A 15,602-nucleotide genomic window follows, 5' to 3' on the forward strand; every position below is an offset into this window, starting at 1 on the left:
ATGGCTTGTGTGGGTATTGGCTTAAGGCTGCCGCGCCCTGGTGTGTGTGTGTATGGAGTACAATTGGCTGTAGTGAATAATGGGGCAATAAGAGGGGGAGGAAGAGACGAAAGGAAGGGGAAGAGACGAGGGCGCACAAGAGCAGGATGGCAGGGCAAGTAGGCAGGGTCCCAGGGCAGCAGTGCAGGAGGAGGGGGCCTGACGAGTGACCAGTGGCAGGCGCAGGCAGGTTGCTGCCTTGGACCTTGGGCCTGGAAAGACCTTGGACCCTCTAGACCTTGGTGCTTTCGAGCCAACTCATTTTGACTGGCTGCGTTCACTTCTTCCTCCTTCAGGTTCGATCAACAGGGCTCCAGAGCCCCAAGAGCATGAGCTAACCGACTATCGACAAACCGCCTGTTGGGTCCAAGCGGCCTGTTGTTCGCTGCCACCAGTGACACTGACCAACTGCCAGGGATAGAAAGAAAAGAAAAACAGTCGCCGCCCCGGGCGTGATCCGATGGGCTGAAGGACAAGTCTTCATATCCGAGAGAGATGACAAGCTCGATTGGCGCTATCTCAAAGCCACAAACTTACTTGCACGCCTCACTCAGCCTGCTTAGCGAGTGGGGGCACTGGGGGGGAGGGGGGAGCTGCTTCTTTCATGACAGTCGTTGAGGTGGAGGCAAACGAGGATACTGCTGCTGTGCCCTTGTCCTCGAAGGTGTCATTGTTGTTTACCTCCCCCTAGGTGACTCTTGCAAGACGCTGATCTAATACCATACGCAGACAGCTGGCTCGGAGCTGGTGACAGCGATGACAGTCCTCCCATCAAGCCAAGCCGAGCGCTTCCTGCTTCAAACACCATCTTTGTTGCGTGCTATTGTCCGGTCCTCGCCTAAAGAAACCACCAAAGAAACGATCAGCGCCGGGGTTCGTGCCGGCTCATTGTAAGCGAGAACTCATGAGTTCATGACCATCAAGGCCTTTCTTCTCGGAAGCCAGAGCCAACGCGCGGAGGTCTTGGGAGGTCAACAACAGAAGAGGAGGGTGTTCGATCCAGAGTCTCGGACCGGCCACGGAGTAGTTGGTTGTGGTCATTCATTATCAACTTGTCCAGCTTGATGTGGCAACCCGGGTGGATCGTGGCCGCGCGCAAGTAATCGCCTTTGGGGGGGGTTGACCGAGATTCACACATGTCGACAATCGTCTGGGGTTCAGACATCAGCCCTGGATCATAGCTTGATGGCCAGGGGGAGGGGCAACTTATTCGGTCATGGCACGCGAATCGAATCAAACAGAGTCGTCGAGAGTCTTGCTCGCAGACATGTCCCCAGACGACTCCGGGGCAAGGGGGGGCGACGAAGTTTCATGAACGGTGTTTGAAAATACCATGGTCCTCTTCCAAGTTTCCTCTGTTCTCAAGCGCAGGAGCGCGCATATCGTCCACTAGCGACGTAGTAACCCGATCCGTGGGAACCTCCTCAGGCAGCCTCAGGTGGACATGTGCCACTTGTCGACCTTGTCCTGCGTGTCCCAGCTTTACAGGGTTTCATAGTAGCAGGGTGCCAATTGGATCCGCGTGGTTGCTTGGTTGCTTGGTTGCTTCCAGCAGTCCAAACCTGCGGGCTGGAGGAGAATGTTTCCGAAACCCCTGCTGCATGGAAGAGGAGGCCTCGTCCAGCATACTCCGTCCAGATTCTGAAGCACTCGAGTCCTCCGTTACGATGCGTTGATGCTCCGAGTACGAGGCACTCCGTACACCGACTTCTGGTGGATTCTCCGGCTTTCAACCCCATCATCTTAGGCATAGCCAGTCAGTTGTTGCGGCACAAGAAGGGGACGTCGGCCGGAGCTTCTCGGTAGCTCGAACTCGCCACTGCTGGTCGACCGCATCGAACTCGACCCACCTTCGACCCCTGTATCTGTGGCCCTCAGGCTGGTCCAGAACGCCGGTAACAACGTCCCTTGTCCACATGAACCAACCATAATCCTCGGCTTGACTCAATCCAGACAACCCGCCTGCAACTCGCTTCCGAAAGCCGGCCTACCGCTGAAACTGTTATCCCAGGACTATACCCACACCACGTCCGCATGTCAAATACCAACAGAATACCAATGGTGTACATTGGAAAGCAGCGCCAGAACATATGAGGAGAGTGCGGCGCGTGAGAGTGTATCTGCCGGCTAAATCAAAAGCAGTCATGATGATCTGGGATCAGCCAGCCCGAAGCGAGCCAACTGGCCTTGGTGGCTGTCCCCCCCCAAAAAAATAGCCCTTTCCCCAGGTCCGTTGAAAGGTCAATCATACGCGAAGTTGACATGCTGAATTTACCAAGTTTGAATGCCGGATTGGTATCGATCTAGTGGGCACAGCAGCAAGGTGGCTTGCCAGGAACAAGAGATGTCTGATGTGCAACCGCTTTCGTAACGGGGGGCCGAGGTCTTAAACCGAGTTGGGACTTGGATTAACCGTCCTACAGTCCTGCAGCAACTTTGACCTTCCCCTCGCCATGGATTTGACAACTGTTATCCCACGCGATGGCGCAAGTCTTCGCTGTACGACCCGACTGTCTTCCATTTAGGGGTTGGAAGCGAACACGAGGTCGCACGATCGGTGGTAGGTGGGTGACATTAGAGGGCCATCATCGATTTCGTTGGTTCCCAAGGCTATGGTACCAAATGGGTGCGAGTCATTCGGAAGCGAAAAGGCAAAAGAGGGCGGGGAAGCTCTGAGATGACGACCGGGCTCAGCTGGAGGCTGGACCCACGCCAGCATTGTCATTCCCCTTGGAAAAGGGCAATGGAGATACGAATGACGCCTAAAAGAAGAAATACGGGCTCCTCAGGAGTCAATGGGGAGATCACTGAGCCGTTGGGTGTAACTGCTGCCGGCCACTCACACTCAGGCTTTGGCCTCCTCGCTCTGCCCCCATCCCAATCTGAGCAGCAGCTGGCAGCTGGGACGGTCAACGACAACAACACCATGCAACATCGTGTCTGGTTTGAGTCCGGCAGATGCTGACGACGGACCAGGGCTGTCGGGATCCGTGGTCGATATGGGGCAGGCGCCACACCAGGCCATCCCAATCACCGAGAAACAAAACACAACAAAACACGAAACAGAAGAATCACGACCTACTTGTAATCATTACCATTCAGGATCTAGTGATTCGCCCTCTGAGATCTAGAACAACCCACTGGTCTGACATTTTGGGACTGAGCGCTCCCGCTCCCAATACCAATGTTTGTCACAGTCGAGCCACCAGAGCTACCTAGACCTCTACAGGTAGAGCTTCTGCTCCACGACGCAGCAAGCATTCATTTGCCAGTATTCCGGCTGGCTCTGTTCATCCTTACTGGTCTTGACCCATCCGAGCCAGTCTATCCTTCCATCTGGCCGCCCATCCATTCCCTGTTCAGTCGGAGGCACTTTCGAGAACGGCGCTTCGATCAAAACAGATCCACCTATCCAGCAAAAGCGAACCACGCTGTGGTGTGTGGAACCCAGAATCGTATTAGCGGTTCTTTAGAGCAGATGCCGGCCGTCCAGCATTGGCAAATAGAGGCGGCTTTCGCCCAAAGTCGAGAGGGGGAAGTGCGGCCACTCGCCCGCTCTGCAACCTGGCGCCCCAGGCATCTTCGCGCACCCCGCAGCAATGGCGATGCATGTGAGTTCCGGCGTGTGCGGAAAAGCTCACGTTGACCAGCCACTGTCATTGTGGAGGACTCCCAGCTCGCCAGGCCTCTTTCCATGCAAGGAATACCAGCCTCGACGGCAGCTGAGTCGATCGCCTTCCCTCAATGCCCTTCGACCTGTTAGCTCAGGGCGATCCGTCGTAGCGACTTCCCCATTCCTACCCATGAACAAGCCGCTCAGATATACCTCTGATCCGAATCGCCGTTGTGGAGAGTTTTGGTCAGCATTCTCACCTTGGGCTCGGACAAAGCTGAGGAGAACTCCGGCTACCAAGCCAGTCAAACAAAGAGAAAACTCTGCTCCCCCAAGGAATGCCGGCCCGCCGCAGCCGAAGGACCCCTCTTTCGGCTCCAGCTTACCTTCTTTTACAACACTCCATTGAGGAGACGCGAGGCCACTACTGAAGTTGGCAAGGTCAACTGGTGCCGAAACCTTGAGAAGCGATCGCCAAAAGTGCACCTGAGAGCTTATCAGATCATCGACAGAGTTATCCACGAATCTCGGCCTCTGACCATGTCTATCTCTGTCTCAGGCATGTCGTGCCCGCCCTCGCAGACCAGACATCATGTACCTCGTCAGCCACATCATAGACACCGACGACCAAGGCTAACTCTGCACCAATGGAAGAGACTGGGGGCTAGATTTACTGGGTAGAATTAGGACGATCCAACTGCAGGAGCGACACGCGGTCCACAAAACGGTCACTCGAACTCCCGGCTAGCAACTGCCAAGTCCACGTCTCCTGCCAACCTCCTGCTTTCCCCTCCATCTGGTCTGTGTCGCAACACCCTGCGAGCGGCTTCGCGTTCTCTTCTGACGTGTCTTGCCCTTTCCTCCGTTCAGCACCGGTGGGCAGACCCAGGCCGAATTTCGGAACTGCCGATTACGGCCTTTGGGACCATGATGGAGACCCCTGCAAGACAAATACGAGATTCGTGCCGTGTGTCGCAGGTAGAGCGAGCGGCACATTCGACATGCATCCCTTCCCACAACGTCCCTCTCTGAAAGCTTGCCATTTCAACAACAACTCAATCCCGTGTCAAGGCTTGATTTCCGATCCAGCCATCCGAATCAATCAATGTCGCCCTGAGATAAGCTCGAGGCCTGGCTACTGGGGTCCGGTGAAACGCTCTCATTCCGACAATACCCAAGGTATCTTGTTTTCGAGACACTCGCTGGGAACTCTCATTGGGACCGGGACAGTGTGATTGAACGACGCAAGCCCCGCACTATCTGTGTCCTTGACGGTATAGATGCCTGGGCTGCTGTTCACTGCTGGGATTGGAATAATGACTCCGCACTCCCAGTTCCGACAATTGAGTCTAGGCTTCTTGGTGGCCTTGTCCTGAACAAGTCGACCCCTGTCAGAAATGCATGTCAGCTTGAATCCACGGATCGCCGATCCCCACCATGTGTCACCCCCTGTGCTACCATCCCCTAGGTCACAGGAGATCGGCAGAACGGAGCAAATGTCCACGACCTACTTACCAAGCACTTTCAGAGAGGTTCGCACTACCCACGTACGCCCAACCAATATTCCCTGGCTGAGCCTTTTCGACTGGTGAAGTATATCTGACAAACAGTAGCTATTTATCAGGATAGAAAGGTCAGCCCCTGGCAGAAACGGCATCACTCGATAGACAGACACCTGTTTTCGAAACTTCTTCATCGACACACGTACCTTGTTGTGCATAAGTAGACCCTGGCGAATGCTAACACAATCATACATATTAGACCGGGGAAATTTTGGGTTATTCCACCATTGAATGGCGAAGCAGATTGTGCCCGCTTTACGAGGGCCTCCTCTGGACGTTCGCACCGTGTCGTCACTGGGAAAGTAGAAGCGAAAGTTTTCCTTCCAGTTGCCGTGTTTGACCCGGCCCCCTTTGTCGTATCGCATGGTGTACTCTGTTAGACCACTGTCGCCTGAGGCAGCGAGGTGCATCGATCTCAAGAAGTCGTCGTTCAAGCTGCCCACGGAAGAAGTCACGTAGTCCATCTGAATGGGTCCTCCTCGAGCGGCCAGGCCAAGTTCAGTGATGGTCCGACCGAGCCCGCAGAGGCCCGTCGTCTGCCATGCCTCCTGGCCGCCGTGCATGCCGCCAATGGTGTGGACGAAGCCGTAGCGCTCGGTCCTGCGGAAGTCGAACAGGTCGAGCTTGCGGACCACGTCGTCTGGGACGGTCTGGGCTGTGAGGAAGGCTTTTAATGATTTTTCAAACGATGTCTCTGGGGAGCGTCCTGCTGTCGCACCATCCAAAGACGCCGAATTTGCGGTAGAGGCAGGTAGGGGTTTGGCAGGCAAGTCAATTAGCCAGACTGTGTTCTCCATGAAGTCGCCGACGCCCCAGTCGAAGTCGACGAGGTTCGCAGTGGGCACCACGATGCGACATCTCTGACCACCGCCGCCGCCGCCCTTCTTCCGACCCCCCAGGGCATTATTTCCCACCGTTGCTGTTGCTGCGCCACCATTGCCATTGCCCTTTTCCTCTCCTTCGTCCTTGTAAAACAGCAACATGAGCTTACTGTGCATGCAGTTGACGTTCGTCCCCATAGGCGGAAACGTCAACCGCACGTTCGGCACGCCCTGAAAGTCCCGCACCAGCGCCTCCCTCTGCGCGGCGTCCCTCGCGTGCATGACGAGCTGGAACTTGGTCCGCCGCGTCTCGAAGTGCGGGAAAACCCAGTCGAAGTCCCAGATGAAGGAGGATAGGAGGCACGACTCGAGCCGAGACGAGGGAGATACAAGTTTCGCGAATGTGATTGTGTCCGCGGACGAGTGGCCGGCGATGTACGTTTTCAGAGCAATGCCTTCGGGGTAGAGGTTTAGAGCACTGTTGTTGGTATTGCTGGTGGTGGCAGTGGCGGTGGTGTCGGTGATGTTATTGACGAAGTCGTCGTTGTCGCCATCATCATCAATGTTAATGGTTGGCGGCAGAGGAGTCGGTGTAGGATTAGGCAGTGCAGCGTTCATAGACGGCGGTACAACACCGCTGGTGTTACTTTTGCTATTGCCAGTAATCTCGGCTTTCCGGCTTGACGACGTTGCTTCAGTGGCTGCCGTGCGCTGTCCAGCATTGAAGCCATGTACTGCTGTTACCGGTGCTGCTGCTGCCGGTCTATTGTTTTTTGCCGCCAACTGCAATTGGCGGTTCGAATTGCCGCTGTTCCTGCGAATGTTGTCGGTCAGCTGCTGCTGATTTGGCGGTATCGATCCAGATCCAGATCGAGTTCCCGTTTGAGTCGATTCCATCGTCCGCGTCTTAGAGTCTGTCGCGGTCGCGGTCGCGGTCGCGGGCTGACCGAGCTTGACGACTTTGGCACTGTGGCCTTCTCCGCCCTGGTTCTCATGGTTTGATCCTTCTCCTTCGAGCTTCCGTTTCCGTCGAGCCAGTCGCTCCGCTTCCATTTGTTGCCGGTCGAGGTTCGCCAGGCTAAACGTGCTGTCGCTAGGACTGGACAACGGTGGCCTAGGAATTGGGGTTGGTGCAGAATTCCCGGGTCCATCACGGGTTGTGGTAGGATAAGCTTGGACATCAGCAGCCGATGTCGTTGGCGTCAACCCTGGAGATGGTGGCGTTAAAAGCCCCCTCGCGATCTGGTGCGGGTTTGAAAGGATAGCGGGAGAAGGAGACGGCGAAGGAGAAATGGTTCCATCATCTGGCGTTTGTGTCGTCGCATCCTCCTTGTTTCTCGTGGAGCCCACGTCCTTCAATGGTCTGGCGCTTGCTTTGACCTTCACTTTTGCTGCACCTGACGAAGCTGAAGATGTGCCCATACCCGCGCTCTCGTTGGACTCGCGACGAGGCGTCTGTTCTTGGAGCGACATTGCAATGGCTCGTCGCAGGGCTTCGTCCTCGCTGAGGTCTCCATTACCAGAGTCAAGAACCACACCATCATCATCGTCATCGGAATCTAGCTGAGATAAGTCGATTGCCGGGATTTCAACCTCACGTTGCTTCCCTTTGCCGTTGTCTCTTCGTGCCGTAGGACGTGGCCGCTCCTCACTGGGACTGCTACGTTCGGTGTGGCTGCTCACGGTTGAGCTTCTTGATGTGGCATTGTGAAGAATGTGCTCGTTCTCATTCATCTCCCAGAAGGGCGAGCCCAGATCAATATTCTCATCCAGCATTCCTTGTCTGCTGCCCGCGACGTCACGTTTGTTGCTGACGCTCGGGGTTTTACCCTGATTTGACGTGGGATTTACAGCCCCTTCCTTCCCTGTCGAATGGAAAGGCAGATTGAAATCCTCATCGTCATCAGAGCTTAGATTGATGATTTGAGGAGGCATTGCTCTCGCCTAGTTCACGAAAGAGCAGGTGTGGTGCGGTGGATGGTCGCGAGGTCAGCTCCTGTCGACTTCACCCAGGAAATATCCCGGTGGTATGTCCAAGACGCGGTGGACCTAGGATGTTTAGAGAGAGATAGAGCTTGGATATGTCGGCAGGGATCTAGGCCCTTCCTCCAAGCAAGTTGATAGTGTTTCCAACGATCACGTCCCAGAGAAGAGAAGACACAAGAGTAGTACCGGCAAAGGTAGAGTGCGAAGTGAGGTGAAGGTGAAAGACAAGATGATACACAAATCGTTGAGGCTTAGTGTCTGGGGATGGCTTTAAAGGAGTCAGTCTCTGATGGAGGCCAGATCAATTGTTGCTTATAATGTTGCACAGTTGAATCTTGAGAAAGACGTCTGCACGGGGATCAAGCACCGTACACCACGCTGTAGCAAAGATGAACTGAGTTTCCCTTGTTGTACAATCAAGGGATCTTTGTCAAACGGGATGATGATTGTCGTAAATGAACTGCCAGACCGACATACGCTGGCTGGCGATGCACACATGAGACGCCTTTGGCGCAAATATCCAAAGCCAAGAGATCGGAGTGAATCTTGCGCACTGCTTGGCGCAAAGATCAGGTCCGACAAAGGATAAGCTGGTGGTCTGGACAGGTCATGCTGATGGAGAATGGCTGCAATGATTTCGGCACTGGAGCGAGGCAATAGAAAAGTCCATCCGCTGTCTAGTTTTGTCAGAATTCAACCAGGAAACGCTTTCAAGCTTGGACCTATGCCCCAGTATCAGCCATATATCAGCGCCGACTGACACATTATATGATACAATGTCGCCACGAGCCACAATCGGTGAAATGTCCAAAATCGTTGGGGTGGGAGGAATAGGCACGAGACCGCGAGATGCCGTAGCGTCGGATGGCAGGTCTACAGTCGTTCTTTGTCCTTGTCGCAAAGACACATCAAAATCTCCTAAGGTCAGTGGGAAGGGTCGTACAAATGAAATCCAAGATTTCAAGATGAGTCGGCGGTTGGAATCAGAGAAGCAAATGCTGACGCCTGAAGCAGCCCAGGTGCGAACACCAATAATCACGTGCCAACGCGTTAGGGACGCGTCAAACATCCACTTTCACCTCGACCATCGAAAGTCCGAAGGGATCAAGTATAACAGATATATTACAGAGCGCGGAGTAGTGCGTAGAGAATTCAACTAAACCGTTTTACGTAAGACGCAAAGTCCCCCAGTCCAAAAACCTCGCAGGAGACGTCACAATCTCCCTTGACCATCTATTTCTTACCGCCGGCTCGTGCCTCCAAACCCAGTGCTTTCATGTCTCGTGCTCGAATAACTCGAGCTCGACGAACTGGTAGTCCTGGACGACGATGGCCCTGGTCTGGGTGCCGCGCCATAAACCCCTCCTCCACCGCCTCCAAACCATCCACCGGTCGCCGGCCTGGTTTGCGGCGGGTCGGGCTGTGTACGCGCACCCCTCCCAGCTAAGTACCCTGCAGCAGCTCCAGCAGCGGTACCAGTCCAGAACCCGGGCCGCCACCCCTGGTTCTGATACCCAGCACCTGTATTTCCCGATCTCGAACCTGAGCCCGATAACCAGGTGGCCTTTTTTGGTCGTGGAGGAGGCCGTGGATCATACGGAGGTGGAGGATCATTGTCGTCCCCACCGCCGCCAAAGCCGCCAAAGCCACCGCCTCCTCGCGGTCTTCTTCGCGGTGTTTCACTGCGCCAGGCATTGAAGAGCCCGCGCAAGATGATAAACAGGACCAGACCAAACAACGCCATGAATAAGTAGCCTGCGTATTTCTCTCCCGTGTTCTCACTGCCGCGAGAGCCACGAAAGTCAAAGAAGCTGCCAGAACCATACTTTTCTTCTCCCTTTTCTGTCAACAGAAGCATGTACTCAACACCACAACTGCCGGAAAGAACATATGGGTCTTCGCTGCTCTCGTAGCCTTCACACGTCACTTCAGTGCTTCCGAGCTTAAATTCTTCAGGCAGGGAAGCTTTGCAGCTCCACTGGACATTGCTTTCATCATAGTCAGAACCCTCATTGGTGCATCTCATGACATCGATCTTGTATAGCTTGCATATTCTCGCGGGTCCCACGCATTGTAATTGAGGCACTGGGGAGACTCGACGGGAGGTGGTTTGTTTGCCGGCGCGGACGGTGATGGCAGAAACCTTGGAAAGCAAGACGGCATTCTTGGGGACCTTCTTTGGGTTGGTTTTCCGTGCTGAGAGTGCTGTGCCTGCTAGGAGAAGGGTTAAGAGGAGAAGAAGCTTGATCTTTGCTACAGTTGTCATTTTGGAACAGCGTTTCGGTTTCAAGTTATCGCCAAAGACAAACCATGAAGAGATGTAAGACGCCAGAAGTCGAGGGACAGCAGGCTCATTTCTATCGGATATAGGCTGGTCTTGGAGATCGGTTAAAAATGCGCGAGAGTGCAAGGAGACAGAGTGGCCATATCAGAGACAAGAAGAGGCAAAATTTGGCTACCTGCTTTGCGGCACAAGGAAGTCAAATCTGCCCGCCGCTCACGTGCTGCTGTTTACAACCACGAACCCTTGCACTCCATCGCCTCAACTCGCCTCTACAGCTCTTCTGCCAGTTGCATACTTGGACAGCAAATGAAACAATTAAGCCCTGTTTTTACTGACAACGGTGGCAAGGCGCAATAGCTCAATATTTCCGAACATAGATACCCATGGAGATATCGATCAAGCTATATGTGGCGGAGAGGCATGAAGCACCTCAAGTACCCTAGACATTTTGCCACGGAGGGTGGTCGTGCGTGTTAGAAAAAGAGCTGTACATGCAACCGCTGTCATAACCATGGCTTGCTGTTCTCATGCAACGGCTCGACCATATCCCTAACCAACGCCTTTCGAAATTCAAAGTCGTCCCAGCTAGGACTGCAGAATCTGCCACCGAAGAAGCATTTGACGCACTGTGCCACGGCAAGCCGATATTGTGGGAGCAAAGGGTTTGTCATGTCATCAAGCCAAATTGATTCCAGTCGAAGTTTGCCCCAATAGTCGGCCGGTACGGGTATTCCAGAGAAATGATCCTCGATCGTCTTCTCGTGCCAGAGCTCAAGAAGCGTGATTCCAAGCTCAAGGAGTGCCTCCTTGGGTTGCAGATGTTTCGCTGAACGGTGAGACGCGGAGGAGAACTCGTGGGAGATTACCGGTTTGGTGAAGTCGATGTCCATTGCTGACACGCCTTGGCCGTGGCCATCCGGCACCTTCATAAATTGAATGGCTTCTTTCGACCAGCTCTTGTCCAACCATGGTGTTTCGTATAGCTGCATTAGAGAAATGGGCAAGCGTCAACGCCAAAAGCATGCGATCCCTCAACGCAATCCTCCTATACTGACCACCCCGGATCGAGAGGAACTCCCGCAAGCAAAGCACGTCGAACCTCTCGGCAGAAGAAAGTGACGGGCATTCGCGGTGGTCGCAATGCAATTTCGCCTGAGAGGCAATGTGCAGGTGCAGCATCTTGTTGGCAGTAATTGCGCGGTTCAGGGAGGAGCATCGGCAATCCACTTTTTGGGAAGTTGCCGGCAGAGCCACTACGGCCGACGGTATCGAGATTGTAACCTTCGGACGCGGATTGGACCCTATTGGCGGCTGTGACAAGGTGGCCGCTGATCCATTGATATGAGCCTCTTCGAGTATTTCGACCTTGCTCTCATGCCAACGGATATCATTTTGGGGCTGGTCGCAGCGGAAGACAACCTCAAACACCGATCCTTTGGTCGCCAACTGGTCTGCCTTGAGAGCGGCACGGGTAAGAGCTGGTAGCCTTCTGTCGAGCCTCAGCTTAATTTCATGGGATTTGTGGAATTTGCAGATCCATCTGTTGGCAATGGCTGAGTACAGCCTTGCAGCATGGTCCGTGGATTTCGCAACTGCCACTACGAACTTTGTGGCCGTGAGTGAGATAGCGGCTTCGCTCGCCCCTCGATTCGCCGCCACGGCAGCAGACAGGCGTTCGAGAACAAGAATGGATCTGTCAAGCTCCTGAATGCTCTTATCGACATCCGAGCGACCAAGAGTCAGGTTGAACCGCGCTCTCAGATCAAAGCCATTGCCTACGGAAGTTCGATTGGCTTGGACAAAGGACTCAGACTTCCCGGCTGTGTCTCCAGCACATCTTGGCCAAGCAAAGTTGTCGTTTTGGCCTGTAAAGAAACTTACCAGATGCCCTGCAGGCAGGAAGCCCTCGATATGTGCAGCTATATTGCGCACAACCTCTTCACAGGCTATTACGGCAGACATGTACAGCTGATTCGCCTCTGTGCCCAGATAGGCCTGACCCTCTCCTTTAGGTCATTGTCGCCGTGAAGTAGCCCGAACAGCTGCTGCGGGTCTTCAGGTATGTCATCGACGTCGACCCCAACCCTAATCACCAAAGTTCGCACATTCTCCGTTAACAAGGCTGTCTGAAGGTGCAAAGCATGGATGAGCTTCTCCACGTGTTTCCTCCGGCGGAAAAAGACAGAAGCGCGGCTGAGGCCAGTTTTGTACAGATCAAGTGCCGGTACCTCCACGAATGGGTGGTCCCCCTCGGCTGGCACAGGAATTTGGCGAAGAAATCAAGTCCCGGCGCGATCTAGAATCCACGGACTTAGATCGCTTGACTTCTGACATGGATAAGTTGAGAGTCCGAGAGGGTTAACTTGTACTAGACAAAATTCTAGGTCCCAGAAATGGCATTCAAAGAGCGAACCTAGCTTAGAGGCTCAACAACAACAATATAGCAAAACCCCATATCTTCGACCTGAAGATACATACCAATCTCCTCCCCAAGCTCTCCAATCACCGCATGAGCTATACAAGGTACGCCACTGCCAAAATTGTGGAAAGGTAAGTGCTGATCCTGAGAATCACCCCAATCTGGCTGACGTAGTCGTAAAGACTCTTGACGAAAGAAAAACCATCGAACTCGGTAAGTTGCTTCTTTATCGAAGGCCCCGAGTCTACCGCTGAGGATCTGGCAGCGGGATATTGCACGCACTGCTATGAAGCATTAATCGCTCCGAGAGCAAACAATTCGAAACGTAAGGAGCGGAGACAAGGCCGATACTGCGATATCAATATGCCTTCCCCTTCCGAGTCGTCCGAACCATCGCTTGATGTCGTCACTTCCCCTAGGAAGAATTGAAAAGAGCCTGCGCCAGAAAGGAGGGAGGGAAAGGGGGAGGGAAATGAACATTCGATTCTCTATTCTGCAGAACCCCCTTTTCCAGAGACGGTGACGCTATCTCCCTTGCGGCTGCTATACTTTATTTTCACGCACCCTTTCCTTCCTTTAGGTGGGCGAAGTTGTTTGGAACTAGCAGACGTGATCGGTCGTCTCTATGGCGCCCTAGGGAAGCAGCAAGCTCGGCGGTGCTATATATGCACAGATACGCGGCTGAGATGAGATGGAATATGTCACGCAGAGAATGCGGCTCCACGCCACGGATTAAGCGGCATATTTACATTCATATTCGTGCCAATTGATCCTGGTACTCCGATCCAAGGGTCTTTGCCCCATGGGGTTCGAGGCGCCGAAATGAGAGGGCACAGAATTTGTGACTAGGTTGTTGACGATGCAGCATCTTCCATCTTGGTGACCCCCATTTCCATCGATGGAGTGAACACGAAGGATCGGCTCGGAGAGCTTCAACTACAACCAGCAGATGGCATGGGCACAGGCCAGGCCAGCACGTTAGCTCCGAGATCACCACCTCTGTCCCAATCCAGGGCGATGAGCGCATTGGCAGCTTCCCCCCTCATTTTGACCACTTTTACCCAGATTCCAACACCCATCTATCTATCTGGCGCTCCAAGATGGGGGAAAAAGAGTGACAATCGGACAGCCGGACAGTGTACGTACCAGGGCGCAAAGTAGTTAGCTGTAGGACGAGCAGCGCGGCCGACGTGCTGGTAAGAATAAAAGCTCATTGTATAGTCGGGAGCTAGGAGTGAGCAACAATTGCTGTCAAAGAAAGAGATAACCCTCGACCAGAGCAAGGCTGCCTCTATCTTCATAACAAATACCTCCTTCATGTCGCAGCTCAGGAAGACACCGTGTTAGGCCGTGCCACTTTTTCCAAAAGGGGAACCCCCTCGCGTGCGTCGCCTCCTATCTATGCACGCCCCCCTTTGACTAAAACACCTTCTCTCCACCACCAAACCAAGGTGATCGTTGCAGCAGGACCCAAGGCCACACATCCTAGCATCAACTCCACCAGCGCCGTCCCCAGATTCACGTCCTTCTTTAATCCCACCCTTTTCAGATCCCAAATCGCCAGGTAAGCCCACACCGCGGAGGCCGCGAAGATGATCCAAAAGTCCGCCTGGAAGATGCCGTGGATGCCCTGGACCAACGAGAGCTGTACCTCTCCCGCCGAGGGGGGAAGGAACATGTGTTGGAATGAGTGCTGTGAGTCGGAGGAGAGGAGACACGTCAGGACGACTGCCACATGGGAAAGAGCGGCGACGGCGAAGGAGACCATGTAGACTGTATGGAGATATCTGACGTCTTCGGCTTCGTGGGTGGAAGAAGCTTTCTTGTACTTCGCTTGTTGGGCGGCGGCGGCGGCGGCTTGGCCCTGAGAAGAACCGGCGTAGGAATAAACTTTTGATAATAACCAGAGTAGCGCGTCGACGTACGCGGGACAAGGCTGCCAGAAAGCCACCATGGCCTGTGTCGTCCACAGATCGGGCGCCGAGTAAGGCAGGAACATCAGGGCCGTGGGAATCAAGTATCCAATGATCAATGATGGGAGTAAAGCCTTGGCGTATGGCAATGGGACATGTCGTGGCTTGGTCCAGTAATTGCTTGAAGATGTATCGTAGAGGTATGCCAGGTAATAGATCGGGACTATGATCGCTCCCCCGACCGTTTGGTAGAATAAAGCATATATAGTGGTACTGTGCCCCTTGTTCGTCAGCTTCCAAAACCCAGCGGTGAGTGCATGGGAAAGGAAAGGACAAATACTGACAATCTCGTCAGAGCAAGCACGTTCCTCTTTCTGCAACTCTCAATCGCCCAGATAGCCACGATCGGAAAAAACGAGAACAAAAAATACATCATAAATACGAAGAATCCCTTATCCCATCCCGCAGCACCGTTCATGAAGGCCGCCACAAGAAAGGAGAGACCTTTGTCTAGAGCTGCTATACCGGTATAAGTGGTGCGAAGGGGTAGCGGATGTTCGGTGAAGTGGTTGATTGTCGTGATGTGTTCCATTTTGTCAGCGACACCTGACTTTATGGAGGCGATCCGGAGCATGTAGACCGCAAGAAGGGACAGTGCGGTAAAGACGATGGCGAAAAAGTACCCTGTTCCATTTCTTGGTGAAACGGGTCTTGTTGACGACGCGGATCCGGCCGCCATCTTTATAGACGTAGTACAGAGAATATCGTCAAAAATATAGCCCAGACTTATAGCCCAGAATTATAGCACAGTACGAGCGGTTGGGGATCTAGTATCTGGCGGATATACAGGGTCATATATTGATAAAACCCGGAGCTTGGGCGCGGTTCCGAATTGGATGGAGTACAGAGCCAAGTGGATCCACGTGACATAAGATGGCACGCCTGACACTCCATTGAGATGAATA

At 53.7% G+C, this 15,602-nt stretch overlaps 4 protein-coding genes across 4 annotated transcripts; all 4 read right to left on the reverse strand.

Moving 5' to 3' along the window:
* Positions 1-4,811: 4,811 nt before the first annotated feature.
* Z519_10714 (uncharacterized protein) lies at positions 4,812-7,970 on the reverse strand (the record flags this gene model as incomplete). Its single annotated transcript, XM_016768430.1, has 3 exons — positions 4,812-5,040; positions 5,168-5,265; positions 5,361-7,970. The coding sequence occupies 3 exons, from the start codon at positions 7,968-7,970 to the stop codon at positions 4,812-4,814; spliced, it is 2,937 nt and encodes a 978-aa protein (XP_016615337.1).
* Positions 7,971-9,261: 1,291 nt separating this feature from the next.
* Z519_10715 (uncharacterized protein) lies at positions 9,262-10,287 on the reverse strand (the record flags this gene model as incomplete). The annotated part of the gene is made up of 1 exon (XM_016768431.1): positions 9,262-10,287. One exon carries the CDS (start codon positions 10,285-10,287, stop codon positions 9,262-9,264), a length of 1,026 nt encoding a protein of 341 aa, XP_016615338.1.
* A 521-nt stretch (positions 10,288-10,808) lies between these two features.
* Positions 10,809-12,267, reverse strand: Z519_10716 (uncharacterized protein; the record flags this gene model as incomplete). The annotated part of the gene is made up of 2 exons (XM_016768432.1): positions 10,809-11,288; positions 11,398-12,267. The coding sequence occupies 2 exons, from the start codon at positions 12,265-12,267 to the stop codon at positions 10,809-10,811; spliced, it is 1,350 nt and encodes a 449-aa protein (XP_016615339.1).
* A 1,856-nt stretch (positions 12,268-14,123) lies between these two features.
* On the reverse strand, positions 14,124-15,376 carry Z519_10717 (uncharacterized protein; the record flags this gene model as incomplete). Its single annotated transcript, XM_016768433.1, has 2 exons — positions 14,124-14,910; positions 14,982-15,376. The coding sequence occupies 2 exons, from the start codon at positions 15,374-15,376 to the stop codon at positions 14,124-14,126; spliced, it is 1,182 nt and encodes a 393-aa protein (XP_016615340.1).
* Between the last annotated feature and the right edge of the window lie 226 nt (positions 15,377-15,602).

Source organism: Cladophialophora bantiana, assembly GCF_000835475.1.
Source record: "Cladophialophora bantiana CBS 173.52 unplaced genomic scaffold supercont1.19, whole genome shotgun sequence".
NCBI lineage: Eukaryota > Fungi > Ascomycota > Eurotiomycetes > Chaetothyriales > Herpotrichiellaceae > Cladophialophora > Cladophialophora bantiana.